This window comes from Coregonus clupeaformis, chromosome 16 (genome assembly GCF_020615455.1).
Source record: "Coregonus clupeaformis isolate EN_2021a chromosome 16, ASM2061545v1, whole genome shotgun sequence".
Lineage (NCBI taxonomy): Eukaryota > Metazoa > Chordata > Actinopteri > Salmoniformes > Salmonidae > Coregonus > Coregonus clupeaformis.
Window position 1 is genome coordinate 39,880,363 of NC_059207.1, and position 21,716 is coordinate 39,902,078.

The following is a 21,716-nucleotide window of genomic DNA, read 5'->3' on the forward strand; positions in this document are numbered from 1 at the left end:
ACAATGCTCAGAATTCATATGAACAAGGTTGCCGCAGTTTGTTTACTGCTTCATTTCCCATGGCCAGAAGGGATCAGGGCGCATAGGCTTCTCTAGGTCAGGGTTTCCCAAACTTTGTCCTGGGGCCCCCTTGGGTGCACATTTTGGTTTTTGCCATAGCACTACACAGCTGATTAAAATAATCCAGGCTTGATGATGAGTTGGTTATTTCAATCACCTGTGTAGTGCTAGGGCAAAAACCAAACGTGCACCCCGGGGGGGCCCAGGACCGAGTTTGGGAAACCCTGCTCTAGGCTACCTGCAGCTGTGGTTGTTATCAGTAGGCTACAGTTGATCAGACTGAAGCACAGATTAGTTGTGCACGAGTTGACAAATCACGAGGCAAATCAGTCTAAACAACATTACTTTGTCCTTATTTTTAATGGTTTTGTGTCAATAATTTGTATTAAACCAAATCAAAAATGCTGGGGAAAATGCCAGCTCGCCACACTTTTGATGGCGGCCCTGCTGTGCTGATCTCTGCAATGTCAATGTGGATAGATGGAAATCGCCACACAATGCTACAAATGAAGAAACATATCCTCTATGATCTACTATTTCAACATTTTAAAATACTATCTCAACATTTTGAGGTAGGCTAGTATCTAAAAAATGTGACTTGGGTATCTCGAAATGTTTACATAGTAGCCTATCTCAAAATGTTTAGATAGTATCGACATTTAAAGGCCCAGTGCAGTCAAAAACGTGATTGTCCTATGTTTTATATATATTATGATAATGCCCTTTTAGTGTAAGAGCTGTTTCAAAAGACTGCTTGAAATTTCACCCTGTTTTGGTGGGATGGAGTTTTGGCATGCCTGTTGACATCTCCAGGTCATAAATTAGTTCCAAACCTCTCTGCCAATAACAGCTATATTTCAGTTTTCCCCTCCCCACTCAGACCACTCCCAGATTATTATTTTTTAAATCATTTGAATTGAAAACAATTACAGTAAGGTACTCAATTGTTACCCGAAAACAATTTAATATTGAGATAAAAACTGCTGCATTGGAACTTTTTTTTTAAATGGTGGAGGAAATGGGTTTCCATATCCATAGTTATTATCTGCATTCATTTTGGAGCTTTGCCCTCTCGTTTTAAATCATTAGGGGTGTAGCCTGCCATAGCTGGCAACCGAGAGATGGGCATTGACATTTACTGCTGAATTATGACCCATTCCATTTGAAAACAGCATAGACTACCACAATAATTTATGAGCACGGTGTTTGGTCCTCCCACAACGGAACACGCACGGTAAATTTAAGGTTCCACGGACGTTCACATTAGTGACAGGATAACGCGACGTGAACATCGTGCTCTCCCTCATCACTATGATTTTGGTTACGCGTCTGCGCGCGCCCTGCATCAGCCGCGGGGCCACATAGCAATCAGGTGGTAAAATCAACTTTTCAGGATAGCTTTTGAAGACAGCTATGGTGTTGTTGTTACCTTACGAGGGCCGACAATGTGAGAAACGGACATATTTGATAGGTAACCAAACGGCAATGAGTAGGTTAACCGGATGAAACGAGACAAGGAGTAAGACACAATCATGAGCTCCTCTTTTCCCAAATCCGAATCCAAGACCTCATTGCTGAAATCTTCCTCGGCAAGCGGAAGATCGACACACTTACCTGAACTCACGACAGAAACCGACCGAAGTCATCATCATCACCACCGTCCAGCTGCAAGTCAAGTAAGCAATGCCGCAGAGGAGTCATTCTGGTCGGCAGAGTGCGACGTTAGTGCGCGGAGACCCCTGTGCCACCCCTCGCTCCTCGGTACCCGGAATAGGGCAACGACCCGAGCTAGTAAGAGCCAGTCCCACGCCCCGCACGGCCACGTCCCCGCCGCCCACTCCCAGGATGACCCATCTGAGCAACATGGTGTGGGCCGAGGTGTGAGAGAAAGCTGCAAGTCATCCAAGCATCACCGACACCACCGGAAAACGACCCGGGACGACCCGCCACCTGCACATCAACACATTCACACTCACCCTACCCGCTTAGATCCAAGAATAGGCAAACAGCCCCACTCAGACTGCAAAGACGACACCGCGCTCTTGTTTGAATCGAGGGACCATACAAGGGCCAGTTCGTCCGCTAGCGGGGATGCCAGCATCCCGTCCCCAGGTTCCTCCTCACCTATCCCCGTATCCAGCCAATCATCACATCGCTCTGGAAGGTCCAGTGCGGCATCATGTGAATCCGACTTTTTGCGGCCAATTCTCAACTCGGTTTTTGGACAGGTAAGACCCTTGCCTAAAACATAATACACATTAAATTGTTAATTAAAAGTATTTCTTAATTATGAAAAATAATGATTCATTTGCAATCACAAATTATAAGGCTAAGCTTCTTCAAAGCGTCTGGTCTTTATGATTAAACAGATTAAATTGTGGTGAGGACATGAATGGATAGACTGTATTTCATAATCAATAAGGCCTATTTAGCCCTGTAATGTAGGCTATTTCTTAAGAGGGAGTAGGCCTACCTTTATCAGAGTATTGATCTCAGATAGAGAGGTAGTAGTCTGAATGTAATTGATAGTGCATGAAAACTATTGTATTTGAGGGTCACATTACTGTCTTGTAGTGGAATCTTACAGCCATTGAACATGCCTGGCTCACTGAGCCCAGTAAATCAATGACATTAATAATGGATGAGCTTGTCTGTGAAAGTGCAGAGGGCTTCAGTGAGTGTTTTTATTAGAGCTCCTCTGTCAATGAACCGTGAACAGGAAACCTTATAGGCTATCCTCATTGTACATTTCACATTAAATCATCCAGAAATGCAATGCCCACATTTGGTGCACACATTGTTATCCTCACATGTACCATGATGTCACAGGTGATTTAGCCTTACATTCCAGATTTTTCTGGCATTGTAATATTTACAGCTGCACACATTGCCATATAAAGCCATGTCTCGATTTATGGTTTCTCAGCATGGATGTACAGTAGTAGGCCTACACATTGGAATGAGAGAGGGGAGAGTCAGAGAGGCAGAGGGAGAGAGAGAGAGAGAGAGAGAGAGAGAGAGAGAGAGAGAGAGAGAGATACAGAGAGTAGAACGTTCTGAAGTGTTAATTTGTATTACACTGAAATCAATGCTATTTGCATATTCATAGATACATTGATTTTTAAAAAACTATGAAGATATATTCTTTGTATTTTGTTCTTTGAAGGTAGCCTAGTCACTTTGAAGTATCTCGTCATGATGAAAGGATGTTAGATGTTCCTCACAGTTGTCACTGCACCCAGAACAGGTGTTTTCCAAACATGTGTTGGATGTGTTTATAGATATTCTAATTATTGCCCAGAAATAAATAGCCAATTATTATTCATGTACAGAGCTTGAACTCAATAGTGACATAGGCCTTCACATAGTCGATTTACTGGTGTTTAGGTATGCCTATCTATAGCTTAAGTAATTGGTTTAGGATGGTTGTGTAAATGTCATAATACATCAACTACCATTGATGCTTATGAGCCACATGGTATACAGTAGTAACTACATTAAGGCATTATAATGTCACTTCACACTAGAGGGCACTCTGATAATGTATTAGTATTGCTCAAAATGAAACATGATAAGATCAGAAAACATTCATATATGATTTGTGTCCCTGCTCTGTAAACATAATAATGTGCTTGTGCTGACCCTTCTGCAGACTGGGGTCTTTAGTGTTCATAAAGAGGAAGTTGGTATTGGTCTCTCAATGGGAGTGTGCGGAATCATGGAATGGGCTCTTGACTTTGTGGATCGCTCTTGACTTGTATAGTGATGGTGTGTTGTGATATGCTATGCCTCATACTTTGGTATTATCTTTTCAATAAGTGTCCTGCGGATTAGGTGGAGTATATTATTTGTTCTCAACGTTTAATTAGTTTCCTTTTTATTGTGTTTTTGCTGAGCATTTGCAAACTGAAGCTTTGGTGCTTCTAACAATGAAGTCAGTGAGTCTGTGTGACAACCCTCAGCTCAGCAGCCAATCTATTTCCATAATTGTTTTGTCTCTCGGGTGTTTTCTCTGTCATCTGTGAGTCAGTCAGGAAGTGTGTGTCAGTGAAACATAAGCTCAATATGAATCAGCTCTTTATGACACAGTAATTGAGAGGTGGTGAGACACAGGGAGAAGCATAACACATGTTCTATCAGATCCCCATATAGCATGTGTTATACGACACAATGTTTCTGAGACAAATAAAGCAGACATCTCATTCTACCTAGTTGCTTTTTTTTAAATAACAGAATGTTCCAAAATGAATGCAATGCTCCAATGTTCTCCCTCCCTCTTCTCTCCCTCTTCCTCTCCCTCCATGGTTTTCTCTCCCTCCCCTTCTATGACGTTCTCTGTGCATTTGGCTCTGTATGTCTGTTAGGTCAGTGTGACCTTGTCATAGTCTACTGAGGGGTGGAGATGGGAGAGGAGAGGGGAGGAGAGTGAAGGATAGAGGGATGACGGGGAAAATAGGGGGTAGGAAATAGAGAGCCAGGTGACAGTTGAGCAGAAAAATTTATTCATCTCCGATGTACCTGTACATTTACGATGAATTATTTACAGGCACATTAAAAAGAACTGTATCATTTGACAGTCAGAGTGCCATCTAGAGCTTATAACCAAGTGTCAAATTGAACATAGGTTGATGTGTACGTGTGTCTGTGTGTCTACATGTGGATGTGCATGCGTAAACATTAGCATGATGCAAACATGATGCAAACAAACCAAGAATGTCTCCAATAAGATGTGTGATGTGTTCTGACGTTCACCATAACCCTGAGAAAGAGTGCTACATTAGCTAAATGTGCTCCTACCTAGATGAATCATCACCTGAGAGAGAGAGAGAGAGAGTGCGAGTGAGGAAGGTTATATCAGAGATTTTGTACGAATAACTTACACCATCTGAGTGATTCAGTGTCATCCAATGTGTCATCCAATTCTCATTGCCTGTCTCCCAAAGTAGCTGCATATTTTGCTGGTTTGACATTTATAGCCTATTCATGAACAATTGAAGGAAATGGCTCAATAAATGAGTAGGGCATGTTGTATTCGTCTCACAGTGATAACTGTGATATCAATGGCAGTGCTTCCAACCACAGCAAATTGCCCCCTCTGCTACGGCTGAAAGAGAAGACTCTAGAGGTGTAGAGGTCTACTGTTTCATCCAGCAGTACTGTACAGTCTCAGGGATCATTTTCATGGCTCGGCAGTTAAGAGAAAGTGGAATTAAAAACACTCAATGGCACAGCAGTATATAATAATCCATTAATTAAACAATTTATTACTACTAGTCCCACCTAAACATGCAGTTAATCCATAGTGAAAACATTGTTACAAATACTTTTGGTAATTACCCTGCATATATCCTAATTTTGTTATATATTTGCTTAACATTGTTGATGTTGTTTAGTCAAGCTTGCATTCTTTATATGTGCCAGAAAATGGTATCCTGCCGCTTTTATTCAAATGTGCCTTTTTAAAAACTTTTTTACACAACCTTCCTGCTGATTAGAATTGTGTATGTAATGGTATGTGTCATGTGTTTTGAGAGAGAAGGAAGGAGAGTAAGTGGGTAAAGGATCGGCATCTTCTCTCTGCATTATTTGTTTCAACTTGTGCATTTCATGGGGAAGTTGGACCTACCTCCTCCTTTCCCCCCTCTTCCATCTCTTGTTCCCTGCCTCTTACTCCTTCTTCCTCCCTGCTCTCTCCTTCTCTCTCCCTCTCTTTGACTGTTTTTGTTGGTTCTGTCACAGTCGTTTCCACTTTCGTTAGGTGCTAAGCAGCTCAGCTCTCTCTCATAATCATTCTTACACTCAGTACCTCAAATAAAATAAAAGTACATTTTATTTGTCACATGCGCCGAATACAACAGGTGTAGACGTTACCGTGAAATGTTTACTTACAAGCCCTTAACCAACAATGCAGTTTTAAGAAACTGTGCGGGGGTACAGGTTAGTCGAGGTAATTGAGGTAATATGTACATATAGGTAGGGGTAAAGTGACTATGCATAGATAATAAACAGCGAGGAGCAGCAGCGTTAAAAAAATGAGGGGTCAATGCAAATAGTCCGGGTAGCCATTTGAAAGGTGAGTTTGTATTTGATGTGATGCACTGTAGCCAGGGTTGATGAGTAATTGATTACATGTAATCAGTTACATGTTATCTGATTACAAAATACTGTAACTGTCATCAGATACGTTACCTGAACAAATATTGTAATCAGATTACAGATACTTTTGAAAAACTAGATGATTACTTATTGGATTACTTTTAAATTCAGAAAGGATGTTTGCGAAAAAATACATTATGACACCTTTCTGTTTTCTTAATGACATTCAATTCAGCATTGAAAAAAGGAGGAAGTTTAAGTTTGTTGAGTGAGTCTAACCACAAGTCAGAGACCACTATGTGCGTTTGATGGATCCTTTTTGTGTTCTTTTATTGCCACTCAAGGGTAAAGTAATCTGAAGTAATCAGATTACGTTACTGAGTTTGGGTAATCCAAAAATTACGTTACTGATTACAATTTCAGACAGGAAACTAGTAACTGTAATGGATTACATTTACAAAGTAACCTACCCAACCCTGACTATAGCGCATGTGCCCTACCTCTCCAGCTGTCAATCCTCTATGTCTTGTGTCTGTTCCCATGTGCTGGACTATTTCACAATTTGTACAAACTGCTGTACAGAGATATGCTAGTTGAAACAGTAATGAAATGTGAAAGGATTTTTATTTGTAGAACTGCTTTTACTACTGTGTGGTGTATTTAGGGACATTCATATTTACAGTTGGTGTGTGAAACTGTTGCCCTGATGAGGAGACTTTATTTTGTTACTATGCACTGCGTATTTCGTTTTAATCTACCACCTGACAATTATGTCAAATATATTACTAGAATAAGAACAAGTGACTTGTCATTGATTTATTACATTTACATATACAGTAAAGTCCATTACAATCTGCAGACTAGAGAGCACTTCAGCTCTGTAAATTAGTTTACAAAGTGATGGAGAGTATTATTATGCTGTTTGCCGACTGATGTCATGCCACGTTTTTACAATTATATTTCACTCATGACAGCAAAAAATAAAAAAGTGGGACATCTACTACTTTCACAATGTCTCTTACCATGAGTAATTATACCTCTACTTGGCCTGCCTCTTGAAACATGCACTTTCGTAGAATCTTTTTTTTTAACCAAACCAAAATTGCAAGTGAAGTCTTTGGCACAAATGGTCGGTCCTGGGCATCAGTGTAGAATGATGGGCAGATCCAGGTTCTAGTAGCAGATCCAGGTTCTAGTAGCAGATCCAGGTTCTAGTAGCAGATCCAGGTTCTAGTAGCAGATCCAGGTTCTAGTAGCAGATCCAGGTTCCAGTAGAGGATTAAGAGTTAAATGGAGTGCAGTCCTAGTTCACTGAAAGAAAGTGTCTTCTCTTCAATCTATTCTCTGTCTTTCATCCATTAGTCTCTCTCCCCTCTCCCCTTGTGTGTGTGTTTACTGTCGTTTTGACAGTGTATAGGTCTCAAGTGCCAGTCTACACAATGTGACCAGTAAACTGTTATGATGAATGAATGGAATGTTGTCCACACACTTTTTTATTGATGTGGATATACAGCCTCCACCCCTCTCTTTTGCACTCTCTCTCTCTCTCTCTCTCTCTCTCTCTCTCTCTCTCTCTCTCTCTCTCTCTCTCTCTCTCTCTCTCTCTCTCTCTCTCTCTCTCTCTCTCTCTCTCTCTCTCGGTCTCTCTCCCTCCCTCTCAGTCTCAAACACAAACACACACACACACACATTAAAACATTCACATTTAGAACACATTTTACTGACAGCAATGACAGCAAGTGTCACATTACTGATAACAAGCACTGTAAATGTCTCCACTGATGTGCCAACAGGCTGGCTAACAGACCCCATCCCACTGGCAGCATTAGCAGATCTACTATAACTATAGCAATCAGTAATGTTTGGTGTGTGAAAGGTTTATGTAAAAAAAAATAACACTTTCATAAATGAGGAAGTGGGAGTAGGATGAGTGGGAGTAATGTATTAAACAGGAGAGGGCTTTTGGGTGTGAAAGCTGTCGATAATTCCTGCTAGACTAGCGTAAAGGAAATTTGATAAAAAGTAGCAAGCAGCACAAGCTAATGACTGATAAGTATTACAACATGACTGCAGCATGACAGAATTAACAGGTCAAAGGTAGGGCCCTAAACACATTGAACAGGTCATTCATATGCACTACAGCCCTTACAACGTGTTTTTTTTTCTATCAAATTTATTTGACAAGGCATGTAGATTGTTAAGAAATTAGAGACTCACTGACACTATACACATCAAATTTACTGACTACTCCCTCTCAACTCTACCTCTGAGTTCATTCTGTCCCGAAGCTGCTGTTGACTACGGGTCTCTGGCCCCCTATACCCGAACCCCCCTGGCCCCCCTGGAAAGCTGGTCCAGGAAGACAGGAGGCAGTACAGAGGGGGTGCAGTCCTGTGATGAAAGGGGCCTCCCCCTTTGAGGGGCCTATCAGGAGCCCCTCATAACCCTAGCACTAAACTGCGCTCTCATTCACAACATTATGGGGCCCACCTCCATCTTCCTGCGCAAGAGCCTGGCCGATATCAGGCAGGCTGTAAGTAAGTCTGGACACACACAAACACATATACACTGAGTATACCAAACATTAAGAACACCTTTCTAATATTGAGTTGCACCCCCTTTTGCCCTCAGAACAGCCTCAATTCGTTGGGGCATGGACTCTACAAGGGGTCGAAAGCGTTCCACAGGGATGCTGGCCCATGTTGACTCCAATGCATCCCACAGTTGTGTCAAGTTGGCTGAATGTCCTTTGGGTGGTGGACCATTCTTGATACACACGGGAAACTGTTGAGCGTGAAAAACCCAGCAGCATTGCAGTTTCTTGACACAAACCTGTACGCCTGGCACCTACTACCATACCTGTTCATAGGCACTTACGTTTTTTGTGTTGCCCATTCACCCTCTGAATGGCACACATAAATCCACGTGTGTTATCTCAACGCTTAAAAATCCTTCTTTAACCTGTCTCCTCCCCTTCATCTACACTGATTGAAGTGGATTTAACAAGTGACATCAATAAGGGATCATAGCTTTCATCTGGATTAACCTGGTCAGTCTATGTCATGGAAAGAGCAGGTGTTTTTAATGTTTTGTATACTTAGTGTACATTGATGTATCAATGTGTGGGAGTGTGTATGTGTGTGTGTGTGTGTGTGTGTTAAATGCAACCAGACATGAGGTGTGTGGCAGATAGAGTACAAATATGTGGATGAGACTGTAAACAGGGACTTACCTACCTGGAGCTACTGTATTCCTTGGCCAACGCTCTGTGTTTTACATTCTATGTTTGTGTTGTGACTGATGTCAAAAGAAACCCCCGCGCTTTGTGTGACATTATTGGATTAATTTAGGATTCTGATGGCTGCTTTATGTTTAGCCGAATATATTTCATTGGGCCACTCTGGTTCCGGTCAGACAGTCCTTTGGGCCTGACGTCAGAGTTGACGCTGTGTTTACAGTTCTCCCTGCAGATTAACCCCTAAGGTTTCTGGAATATGTCTCTCTCTCTCTCTCTCTCTGTCCTCTATATCCTTTAAAGGTTGCTTTCATCATAAGCAAGAGCTGAAAAAAGAACACAGCTACATTCCTTGCAGACTGAAAGAGATGCGTTTCCCGGTTGTGCTCTGTCTCTAATGACGCTGGGAGCAGTCTGAACGGATGTCATTAAGATATTTGAAACATTCCAGTGACTATATAGCTATTGTCCCTTGCTTGAGTTCCACCAGAATAGATAGAGGATTATCATGGAGCAGACTGCAGATTCACCTTTTGAAGTCACTATGTTCCTGGTATTGTTAACATCAGATAGTGTAAGAATATAATGTGATGGACTTTGACGATTGTTTTCTCTAAATGACTTAATCATAATCTTTATTTATTAATTGTCAACTTAATTTTATTGGAAATTCTGATTACACTGACACTGTCTTCTTTGCCCCAATAGGACAGAGACCTGAGGCCAGAGGAGATTGATGGTAAATTGTTTTTCATTTATGTTCCTGTGCTTGTCTCTCTGTAGTTGTGTCTCTGGTAGTGGCAGTAGTTTTCAGATTACCGCAGAGTAATCTTTCTCTGTATTCTCTCTGCAGAGTTGCGGGATGCTTTTAAGGAGTTTGATAAGGACAAAGACGGTTTCATCAGCTGTAAAGACCTGGGAAACTGTATGAGAACCATGGGATACATGCCTACTGAAATGGAGTTGATAGAACTGAGCCAACAGATCAACATGAATTGTAAGAGTGTGCCCTAGTCTAGATATTTGCAGTACAGGTACATTACACCATGGTTTGCTAATTCCCTCCCCTAACATCTTCTCTTTCCCTCGTTCATTCTCTTTTTGGGAAGTGGGAGGTCATGTCGACTTTGAGGATTTTGTAGAGTTGATGGGCCCCAAACTTCTCGCTGAAACTGCAGATATGATTGGTGTGAAAGAACTAAGAGATGCCTTCAAAGAGGTGAGAAACTGGATTGCCAGAGAGAGGGAGGAGAGGGTGATTACGGAGAGAAGTAGTTATGTTGCCTGTCTATCTAATATTTCATGATCTGGATTATGAATGTGATCATTTGTTTTTTTCCTCATGAAGTTTGACACCAATGGTGATGGAGCGATAAGCACAGCTGAGCTGAGAGAAGCCATGAGGAAGTTGCTGGGACAACAGGTGAGGTTACAGATTGAAGTCTGTCTGAGTAGCTTAATCGATGTATGCATCACTACTAAAAACGGTTTGTTTTACACACACTTATTCCTCCTATGTTACTGGACTGTAGGTTGGCCACAAGGACTTAGAGGATATTCTGAGGGACATCGACTTGAATGGTGATGGGCATGTTGACTTTGAAGGTAAACTGATGCAGGGTTTGTTTATCTATACCAACAGAATAATAAAATCACAGAAAATATTGTAATAGCTAGAGATTTTGCTATTTATGCTGTGTGCAAGCTAGTCTCCAGCTGATGGGACAGGAGTGCTTCATGAACGCTTCATGTTGACTGGTCTTCCTTACTCTTCAATTTCATTATATTTCCTTCCTCTTATCCACTTTCTGGCAAAGCTTCAAATAGATTTGACATTTGCAAACTGTCTGTTTCAACCATGTAAGGAAAGTGTGGTCTCCTCCTGTGTTTTCCTTATGACAGCGAGAACACAATCCCTACAGTGAGGGAAAAAAGTATTTGATTCCCTGCTGATTTTGTACGTTTGCCCACTGACAAAGAAATGATCAGTCTATAATTTTAATGGTAGGTTTATTTGAACAGTGAGAGACAGAATAACAAAAAAATCCAGAAAAACGCATGTCAAAAATGTTATAAATTGATTTGCATTTTAATGAGGGAAATAAGTATTTGACCCCCGCTCAATCAGAAAGATTTCTGGCTCCCAGGTGTCTTTTATACAGGTAACGAGCTGAGATTAGGAGCACACTCTTAAAGGGAGTGCTCCTAATCTCAGTTTGTTACCTGTATAAAAGACACCTGTCACGGTTCTCTAAGACAGAACCCAGAAGCAGACCAGGACACGGTGAGTTGAACGAAGGTGAGGGTTTATTTACAGATTCAAAAGATGCAGAATAATCCAGGAGACGGAGCGGGTGGCGGAGATGAGTAGATGGAGGTGAAGTGGCAGATTAAATGATGGCACGGCAGGGGTTGGGTGAAGGTTCCGGGAGAATGACTGTAGACAAAAAAACTGAGGTAAGTACAAGGCAGGTCAACAAGGTGCAAAAACAACAAAACTAACGCTAGTACTCAGAGGCTGATACGCTGACAAAACATACTGTTAATGGCTAACGATCCGGCAGGGAATGGATGTCAGGTCAGAGCTTAAGAAGGGGTGATGATCAGGACCAGGTGTGCCGAGGCTGATGAGAAGCAGGTGCGGTTAATCGAGAGATCACCCGCCTAGCAACGTCGCCCGGCAACCGGACAGGGTGCGTTCAGGCACCTACAGGAAACAGGAGATACCGAGCAGAAAAACGGCAACACAGGCAGGAACAGACTCGGGACGCAGGGTTCATGACAGAACCCCCCCTCCGATGAACGCCACCGGGCGGACTACCCGGAGCGCCAGGATGGAGGCGGTAGAAGTCACGAAGGAGGTCAGCATCAAGGATCTGACACCGAGGAATCCAACTCCTCTCCTCAGGACCATACCCCTCCCAGTCCACGAGATACTGGAAACCCCGGCCCCGCCGTCTGGAATCCATGAAGCGGCGCACCGTGTAGACAGGACCTCCTCCGATCATCCGAGGAGGAGGAGGCGGAGGGGGCAACAGAGGGCTGAGGAGAACAGGCTTGAGGCAGGAGACATGGAAGGTGGGATGGACTCTGAGCGTCCTAGGCAACTTGAGTCGAACCACAACCGGATTAATCACTCTCTCCACCACAAACGGACCAATTAACCTCTGCAACAGTTTCCTTGACTCAGTCCGCAGAGGAAGGTCCCGTGTAGCCAACCAGACCCTATCTCCGATGGCATAAGCGGGGGCTGGAATACGGCGACGATTCGCCTGGAGCTGATACCGGTCAGAAACTCGAAGGAGGGCCTTTCTGGCCCGATGCCAGGTCCGATGGAACGACGAATGTGGGCCTGGACAGAGGGAACCGAGAGATCCTTCTCCTGAGAAGGAAACAAGGGGGGTTGGTAGCCATATAGGCACTGGAAGGGAGACATCCCAGTGGCAGAAGTAGGGAGAGTATTGTGGGCATACTCAACCCAAGGCAACAGAGAGACCCAAGAGGTGGGGTTGGAGGAAACAAGGCAGCGCAGCGTGGATTCCATCTTCTGGTTGGCTCTCTCCGCCTGTCCATTGGATTGGGGGTGAAATCCAGATGTGAGACTGACTGTAGCTCCAATGGCCAAACAGAAGGACTTCCAGACAGCAGAGGTGAACTGAGGACCACGGTCGGAAACTATGTCACTGGGCAATCCGTGAACCCTGAAAACCTCCCTAACCAGGATCTTGGACGTCTCAGAGGCAGAGGGAAGCTTGGAGATGGGCACAAAGTGGGCGAACTTGCTGAATCTGTCCACAATAGTCAGAATGACCGTATTCCCCTCAGAAGAGGGCAACCCAGTGACAAAGTCCAGGGCCAGATGTGACCATGGTCGCCGGGGGATAGGTAGGGGGTGAAGAAGTCCAGAGCTGGGCCGATTGGCACTCTTGTTCTGCGCACAAACTGGACAGGCAGCAACAAACCTCTGAGTATCCTCTCCCATGGCAGGGCACCAAAATCGTCTGCGTAGAAGCGCCATCGTCCGAGCCACGCCAGGGTGGCAAGCCATCTTGCTGGCGTGGGACCATTGGAGGACAGCCGAACGGACCGACTCAGGCACAAACAACCGACCGGGTGGACCGTTACCGGGGCCGGGCTGCGTCCGAAGGGCCGCCATAACCTCCTCCTCAATCCTCCACATAACGGCTCCTACGACAAGGTTCCGGGGAAGAATCGTCTCAGTCTTGGCCCCACTCTCCTCCGTCTTGGAGAACATCCGGGACAAGGCGTCCGCCTTGCCGTTCTTAGACCCCGGTCGGAACGTCAAGGAAAAATTAAAGCGTCCAAAAAACAACGACCACCTGGCCTGACGGGAGTTGAGACGTTTAGCCGATTGCACGTAAGCAAGATTATTGTGGTCAGTCCAGACAACAAACGGTTGCTCCGCCCCCTCCAACCAGTGGCGCCACTCCTCCAAGGCAAGTTTCATTGCGAGAAGCTCCCGGTTACCCACATCGTAGTTCCTCTCCGCAGACGAAAGACGACGAGAGTAGTAGGCGCAGGGATGGAGTTTACCGTCAGTGGAGCATCGCTGGGACAGGATGGCGCCAACCCCCACATCAGACGCATCCACCTCAACGACAAACTGACGGGCAGTGTCAGGTTGAGAGAGAATCGGAGCGTTGGTGAATCACCTCTTCAAATCCAGAAATGCTCGGTCCGCCTCAGGATTCCAACTGAAGGTTCTGGTACTAGAAGTCAGGGCAGTTAAAGGAGCGGCCACACGGCTGTAATCACGGATAAATCTACGATAGAAATTCGCAAACCCCAGAAACCTCTGAAGCTGCAATCTCGTACCGGGCTGGGGCCCAATCCAGAACCGCCCTAACCTTCTCTTGGTCCATCCTAATCTCTCCCCTGGAGATTATGTACCCGAGGAAGGATGTAGTGTGGGCGTGAAATTCACACTTCTCGGCCTTCACAAACAGGCGATTCTCCAACAATCGTTGCAGAACCTGCTTGACATGCTGGACGTGGCTGGAAGGCTCCTTAGAGAAGATAAGAATGTCATCCAGGTAAACGAACACAAAAAGACCGATCATATCTCTTAGGACGTCATTCACCATACTCTGGAACACTGCTGGAGCATTGGTCAGTCCAAACGGCATCACCTGATACTCGAAATGACCCATCGGTGTATTGAAACCAGTCAACCACTCGTCACCCTCTCTGATCCGGACCAGATGATACGCATTGCGTAGGTCCAGCTTGGTGAACACCGTAGCACCCTGTAAGGAGTCGAAAGCAGAGCTCATCAAGGGCAGGGGATACTTGTTCTTGACCGTGATATCATTCAACCCCCGATAATCAATACAAGGTCGAAGAGAGCCATCCTTCTTACTCACAAAGAAGAATCCTGCCCCCAGGGGTGATGACGAGGGAGAATGAGACCAGCAGCTAGGGACTCCTTTATGTAGGTCTCCAAAGCTTCACGTTCAGGTCGGAAGATGCTGTATAACCGTCCCTTGGGATAGACAGCTCCAGGGAACAGGTTTATGGCACAATCATATGGTCGGTGGGGAGGAAGTGACAGAGCCCTCTGCTTACTGAACACCTCCCCCAAATCGTGATATGTTTCGGGGACCAGGGACAAATCTGGGGGGTTAGCCTCAATGACCTGACTGGGAACAGAATGGGAACAGGCAGTCTTGAGGCAGTTAGCATGACAATCAATGCTCCAACTAGTTACCTTGCCAGTCACCCAATCGAACGTGGGATTGTGTTCCTTCAGCCAGGGGTATCCAAGGACCAGAGGAACATGGGGAGAAGGCAGAATGAAGAATGAGAACCTCAGAATGATTCCCTGACAACAGCATCTTAACCGGTTCCGTCCTCATCGTGATACGTGCCAGACTACTGCCGTTCAGAGTGGTCGCTTCAATGGCTTCCGGTAGTCGCTCCTTGGGAAGCCCCAGCTGTTCCACCACGTCGGCATCAATAAAGCTGCCATCGGCACCTGAATCGATGAAAGCGTTAATCGCTAAACTCTGATTCTTGTTCATGAGGGTAGCCGGGATACGGGGTCTGACAGGGGTATTGAGAGGTTGAAACCGGCTCGCTAAAAGTCCTCCCAAACTTAGCGAGCCGGGCAGTTTGACGGCCGCTGGGAACAAGTGGAGATGTAATGTCCCGAACTACCACAGTAGAGGCAGCGGTTGGTCTCACGTCTATGTTGGCGCTCCTCCTTGGTTAACCCGTGCCTCCCCACTTGCATGGGTTCAGAATCTGGAGCCAGGACCTCTCCACTAATCCCGTGTGGTGGACAATGATCGACGCGTTCTGGTCCACCTCCTGACCCGACTGGGAACCGAGAATCTGATTGATTGGACGGGCCCCATTGCTTCTCCCTCCTTCTCTCTCCAACTCTGTTATCCACCCGAATAGACAAAGCGACCAAACTGTCCAGGTCACTAGGCTCCGGATAGGAGATCAGCTCATCCTTGAGTTGCTCCGACAACCCCTGATAAAAGGCCGCTTGCAGTGACTCTTCATTCCACCCACTCTCCACAGCCAATGTCCTGAATTCTATTACGAAGTCGGCAACTCTGCGAGCTCCTTGGCGAAGAGAAAACAGGCGCTTAGCTGCGTCCTTACCTCGGACAGGATGGTCAAACAGCTTCCTCATCTCTGCCGTGAACTCCTGGTATGAAGCCATGCAGGTGTCCTGTCGTTCCCATACGGCTGAAGCCCACTCCAGGGCTCTCCCCCCCCCTCACACACAGCGGAGTCACTCACCACCTTCCGGAGACATTTGAAACCCCACCTCTTTAAGGAATACCTGGGATAGGATAAAGTAATCCTTCTACCCCCCCACACACAGCGGAGTCGCTCACCACCTTCCGGAGACATTTGAAACCCCACCTCTTTAAGGAATACCTGGGATAGGATAAAGTAATCCTTTTACCCCCCCCCAAAAAAAATAAATAAATAATAATAATTGTAAAGTGGTTATCCCACTGGCTATAGGGTGAATGCATCAATTTGTGAGTCGCTCTGGACTAGAGCGTCTGCTAAATGACGTAAATGTGCCCTTGAGCAAGGCACTTAACCCTAATTGCTCCTGTAAGTCGCTCTGGATAAGAGCGTCTGCTAAATGACTAAAATGTAAAATGTAAATGTAAAGCAATTCAATGACAAAGGCTATCCTAGCCTTGTCTGTGGCATAAAGTGGGGCTGTAGATCGAACACTAATCCACACTGCATAAGAAAGGAACGGCATCTTCCCAAATCCCCCTCATATTTATCAGGCGTCGGAACCTTGGGCTCACGGAAGGGCACAGCTCCAGAAGCGGCAGGCGAGATGGGTGAAACCGGTGGTGGATTCTCCACCGGCAAACTGAGCTGAGCCTGGATCTTCGTCAGACTGGTAGAAAAGTTCCGAACTGACAACGCTATCTCCTGTAGCGCCGTGCTATGTTGTCCCAACATCTTCTCCTGATGGGTAATGGCATGGCGAACAGAGTCCAGGTCCGCTGGGTTCATTTCTGGCCGGATCGTTCTGTCACGGTTCTCTAAGACAGAACCCAGAAGCAGACCTGGACACGGTGAGTTGAACGAAGGTGAGGGTTTATTTACAGATTCAAAAGATGCAGAATAATCCAGGAGACGGAGCGGGTGGCGGAGATGAGTAGATGGAGGTGAAGTGGCAGATTAAATGATGGCACGGCAGGGGTTGGGTGAAGGTTCCGGGAGAATGACTGTAGACAGAAAAAACTGAGGTAAGTACAAGGCAGGTCAACAAGGTGCAAAAACAACAAAACTAACGCTAGTACTCAGAGGCTGATACGCTGACAAAACATACTGTTAATGGCTAATGATCCGGCAGGGAATGGATGTCAGGTCAGAGCTTAAGAAGGGGTGATGATCAGGACCAGGTGTGCCAAGGCTGATGAGAAGCAGGTGCCGTTAATCGAGAGATCACCCGCCTAGCAACGTCGCCCGGCAACCGGACAGGGTGCGTTCAGGCACCTACAGGAAACAGGAGATACCGAGCAGAAAAACGGCAACACAGGCAGGAACAGACTCAGGACGCAGGGTTCATGACAACACCTGTCCACAGAAGCAATCAATCAATTAGATTCCAAACTCTCCACCATGGCCAAGACCAAAGAGCTCTCCAAGGATGTCAGGGACAAGATTGTAGACCTACACAAGGCTGGAATGGGCTACAAGACCACCGCCAAGCAGCTTGGTGAGAAGGTGACAACAGTTGGTGCGATTATTTGCAAATGGAAGAAACACAAAATAACTGTCAATCTCCCTCGGCCTGGGGCTCCATGCAAGGTGGAAACATTATGCTTTTGGGGGTGTTTTTCTGCTAAGGGGACAGGACAACTTCACCGCATCAAAGGGACGATGGACAGGGCCATGTACCGTCAAATCTTGGGTGAGAACCTCCTTCCCTCAGCCAGGGCATTGAAAATGGGTTGTGGATGGGTATTCCAGCATGACAATGACCCCAAAACACACGGCCAAGGCAACAAAGGAGTGGCTCAAGAAGAAGCACATTAATGTCCTGGAGTGGCCTAGCCAGTCTCCAGAACTTAATCCCATAGAAAATCTGTGGAGGGAGCTGAAGGTTCGAGTTGTCAAATGTCAGCCTCGAAGCCTTAATGACTTGGAGAAGTTCTGTAAAGAGGAGTGGAACAAAATCCCTCCTGAGATGTGGGCAAACCTGGTGGCCAACTACAAGACACGTCTGACCTCTGTGTTGCCAACAAGGGTTTTGCCACCAAGTACTAAGTCATGTTTTGCAGAGGGGTCAAATACTTATTTCCCTCATTAAAATGCAAATCAAATTATAACATTTATTACATGCGTTTTTCTGGATTTTTTTTGTTGTTATTCTGTCTCTCACTGTTCAAATAAACCTACCATTAAAATTATAGACTGATCATTTCTTTGTCAGTGGGCAAACGTACAAAATCAGCAGGGGATCAAATACTTTTTTCCCTCACTGTATACCCCAATCCTTAGACTGGTAAATCCATTATGATACAGTATTCAATATGTATGTCGGCTGTAGACAACTATGGGGCCCCACTGGTCACTGTGACTCAAATATAGACATGTGCAGTAACATATGAAACTGTCCACTTTCACCCATAGTCTGCATGTCCTATGCATATTTTAACACACACACACACACAGACTGAACTTCTAATATTTGACAGATCTTATCGTCTCTTTTCACAGAGTTTGTACGAATGATGTCCCGCTGAGAGGAGGAATGGTCGATATGGCTTCAAGTTATTTATGCTGAATGTGAACCTCTGTCCTTTTGTCATCATCATCGAATGAGCAAAACGGAGGAAACACTAGGACCTCTGAGCTATCTTTTCCTGAGAAAAACTGGAATTAAAGCCCTTACCTCTAAGGAGAAATGGAAGACCACGGTACTCCTCAAAATAGTGTTCTTCCCTAAAAGTCCCACATTCCAACTGAGACAGATTCTACTGTAGCTTACAGACTGACCCGCTAATGGTTTCCACACTATTAACCCTCCACAAACTGTATACACTTGTGTGTAGCCTGCTGTTTAGGCAAGTTTAGTTTCTCAACCTTTAAATGGCAATATTACTTGTGACAACTGATATGTTCTTCAAGTTTGGGTAATAGAGTGAGAAAAGCAGAGAGTGTTATTTGTGTGTATGTGTTTGTCACTGTGATCTTTTGTGAGGTGATCACTGTGTTTACCCAGCACCATAAAAGCACCGGATCCTCTCTAATGCACTGGGTTTATAGGACAAGCAAGAGCTAAGAGGACCTCAGCAAACACGCCAACCCCAGATCTGGAAAATAGTAGCTTTTCTTCACATTTGTGTGCAGTGCACTCATAAAAAACATGATGGTTTATGTGTACAGTATCTTGTCTTTCTGTCTGTGTGTCTGTCTGTTGGTACAGTTTGACAAGAAATTGCGGAGTCCTAGTATGTCATTGTGCTGTTTTTATGCATGCCAGAGACAAACCTTATTTGAAATACAGCATGTATCTGTATGGGTGTGACACAGTAAATGTAATACATTGTCTAATGTATATAGTACAGTCGTGGTCAAAAGTTTTGAGAATGACACAAATAGTAATTTTCACAAAGTCTGCTACCTCAGTATTGATGATGGCAATTTGCATATACTCCAGAATGTCATGAAGAGTGATCAGATGAATTGCAATTAATTGCAAAGTCCCTCTTTTCCATGAAAATGAACTTAATCACAAAAAAACATTTCCACTCTTATTTCAGCCCTGCCACAAAAGGACCAGCTGCCATCATGTCAGTGATTATTTCGTTAACACAGGTGAGAGTGTAGACGAGGACAAGGCTGGAGATCACTCTGTCATGCTGATTGAGTTAGAATAACAGACTGGAAGCTTTAAAAGGAGGGTGGTGCTTGAAATCATTGTTCTTCCTCTGTTAACCATGGTTACCTGCAAGGAAACACGTGCCGTCATCATTGCTTTGCACAAAAAGGGCTTCACAGGCAAGGATATTGCTGCTAGTAAGATAGCACCTAAATCAACCATTTATCGGATCATCAAGAACTTCAAGGAGAGAGGTTCAATTGCTGTGAAGAAGGCGTCAGGGCGCCCAAGAAAGTCCAGCAAGCGCCAGGATCGTCTCCTAAAGTTGATTCAGCTGCGGGATCGGGGCACCACCAGTGCAGAGCTTGCTCAGGAATGGCAGCAGGCAGGTGCGAGTGCATCTGCACGCACAGTGAGGCGAAGACTTTTGGAGGATGGCCTGGTGTCAAGAAGGGCAGCAAAGAAGCCACTTCTCTCCAGGAAAAACATCAGGGACAGACTGATATACTGCAAAAGGTATAGGGATTGGACTGCTGAGGACTGGGGTAAAGTCATTTTCTCTGATGAATCCCCTTTCCGATTGTTTGGGGCATCCGGAAAAAAGCTTGTCCGGAGAAGACAAGGTGAGCGCTACCATCAGTCCTGTGTCATGCCAACAGTTAAGCATCCTGAGACCATTCATGTGTGGGGTTGCTTCTCAGCCAAGGGAGTGCGCTCACTCACAATTTTGCCTAAGAACACAGCCATGAATAAAGAATGGTACCAACACATCCTCCGAGAGCAACTTCTCCCAACCATCCAAGAACAGTTTGGTGACGACCAATGCCTTTTCCAGCATGATGGAGCACCTTGCCATAAGGCAAAAGTGATAACTAAGTGGCTCGGGGAACAAAACATTGACATTTTGGGTCCATGGCCAGGAAACTCCCCAGACCTTAATCCCATTGAGAACTTGTGGTCGATCCTCAAGAGGCGGGTGGACAAACAAAAACCCACAAATTCTGACAAACTCCAAGCATTGATTATGCAAGAATGGGCTGCCATCAGTCAAGATGTGGCCCAGAAGTTAATTGACCAGCATGCCAGGGCGGATTGCAGAGGTCTTGAAAAAGAAGGGTCAACACTGCAAATATTGACTCTTTGCATAAACATAATGTAATTGTCAATAAAAGCCTTTGATTCTTATGGAATGCTTGTAATTATACTTCAGTATACCATAGTAACATCTGACAAAAATATCTCATAACACTGAAGCAGCGAACTTTGTGAAGACCAATACTTCTGTCATTCTCAAAACTTTTGACCACGACAGTAGGCTACGCAATCTACTAAAAATAAATGTCTACTTGTGAACCTCTGTTTTTTTTTTCCAGTGATGCAATAAGTCCCAGGGCTATAGCCATATGCTGTAAAGCCAGGAAAGAAGAGATAGATTTAACTATTTCAATACAAGACAAACATGTAATGGGCCTATACTAGGGGCTACTGTGAAGTGAAGAAATGTCACACAAGGACATTGGACTGACACATTAAACCTTCTTTTTTTTGTTGCATAATAGACAAACAATACAAAGCAATAGGCCTAGACCATTCTGGGCTCAAACAATATCAAAACTTAAGAAAACATTCAAACAGAGATGGCTAAAGGTCGACCTCGACAGAACATAAATGATTTGGAGACTACCGGTATTAACGTTTTTGTGTTATTAGCGGGAACAGGATCCGAGACAGAGACGTTTTCATGGTACCGGGACACAACACTGGTGCGCGAATGAGTGGCTGGCTGGAACAGAAGAACAAGTTGTCATGGCAACTGTCTGCTCCTCCACCTGGATCAGCAGGAGCGGCGCAGCATCTCTCTTCTTTGTTCACTATTGTCTGTCTTGACAGGACCCAAAATCTGGACGGGCTCCATCGTGTGGTAAATGTGACTAACATTTTGTTTTGAGTTCTTGATGTTCTCAATTTTCGAAATTCAAGAGACAC

The 21,716-nt window shown here is 44.9% G+C and overlaps 1 protein-coding gene across 1 annotated transcript; it reads left to right on the forward strand.

Moving 5' to 3' along the window:
• Positions 1 to 1,350: 1,350 nt before the first annotated feature.
• On the forward strand, positions 1,351 to 19,534 carry LOC121584760 (calcium-binding protein 1). Its single transcript, XM_041900853.2, has 7 exons — positions 1,351 to 2,288; positions 10,100 to 10,130; positions 10,245 to 10,388; positions 10,501 to 10,610; positions 10,740 to 10,814; positions 10,924 to 10,996; positions 18,626 to 19,534. Exons 1-7 carry the CDS (start codon positions 1,593 to 1,595, stop codon positions 18,649 to 18,651), a joined length of 1,155 nt encoding a protein of 384 aa, XP_041756787.1. The 5' UTR covers positions 1,351 to 1,592; the 3' UTR covers positions 18,652 to 19,534.
• The last annotated feature ends 2,182 nt before the right edge of the window (positions 19,535 to 21,716 follow it).

Bases quoted from the DNA above. Each gene is read 5' to 3' on its own strand.
- LOC121584760 (XM_041900853.2), top strand. From the start codon at position 1,593: ATGAGCTCCTCTTTTCCCAAATCCGAATCCAAGACCTCATTGCTGAAA. The intron at 2,289-10,099 runs GTAAGACCCTTG...TTGCCCCAATAG, and splicing joins TCAACTCGGTTTTTGGACAG to GACAGAGACCTGAGGCCAGA. The intron at 10,611-10,739 runs GTGAGAAACTGG...TTCCTCATGAAG, and splicing joins TAAGAGATGCCTTCAAAGAG to TTTGACACCAATGGTGATGG.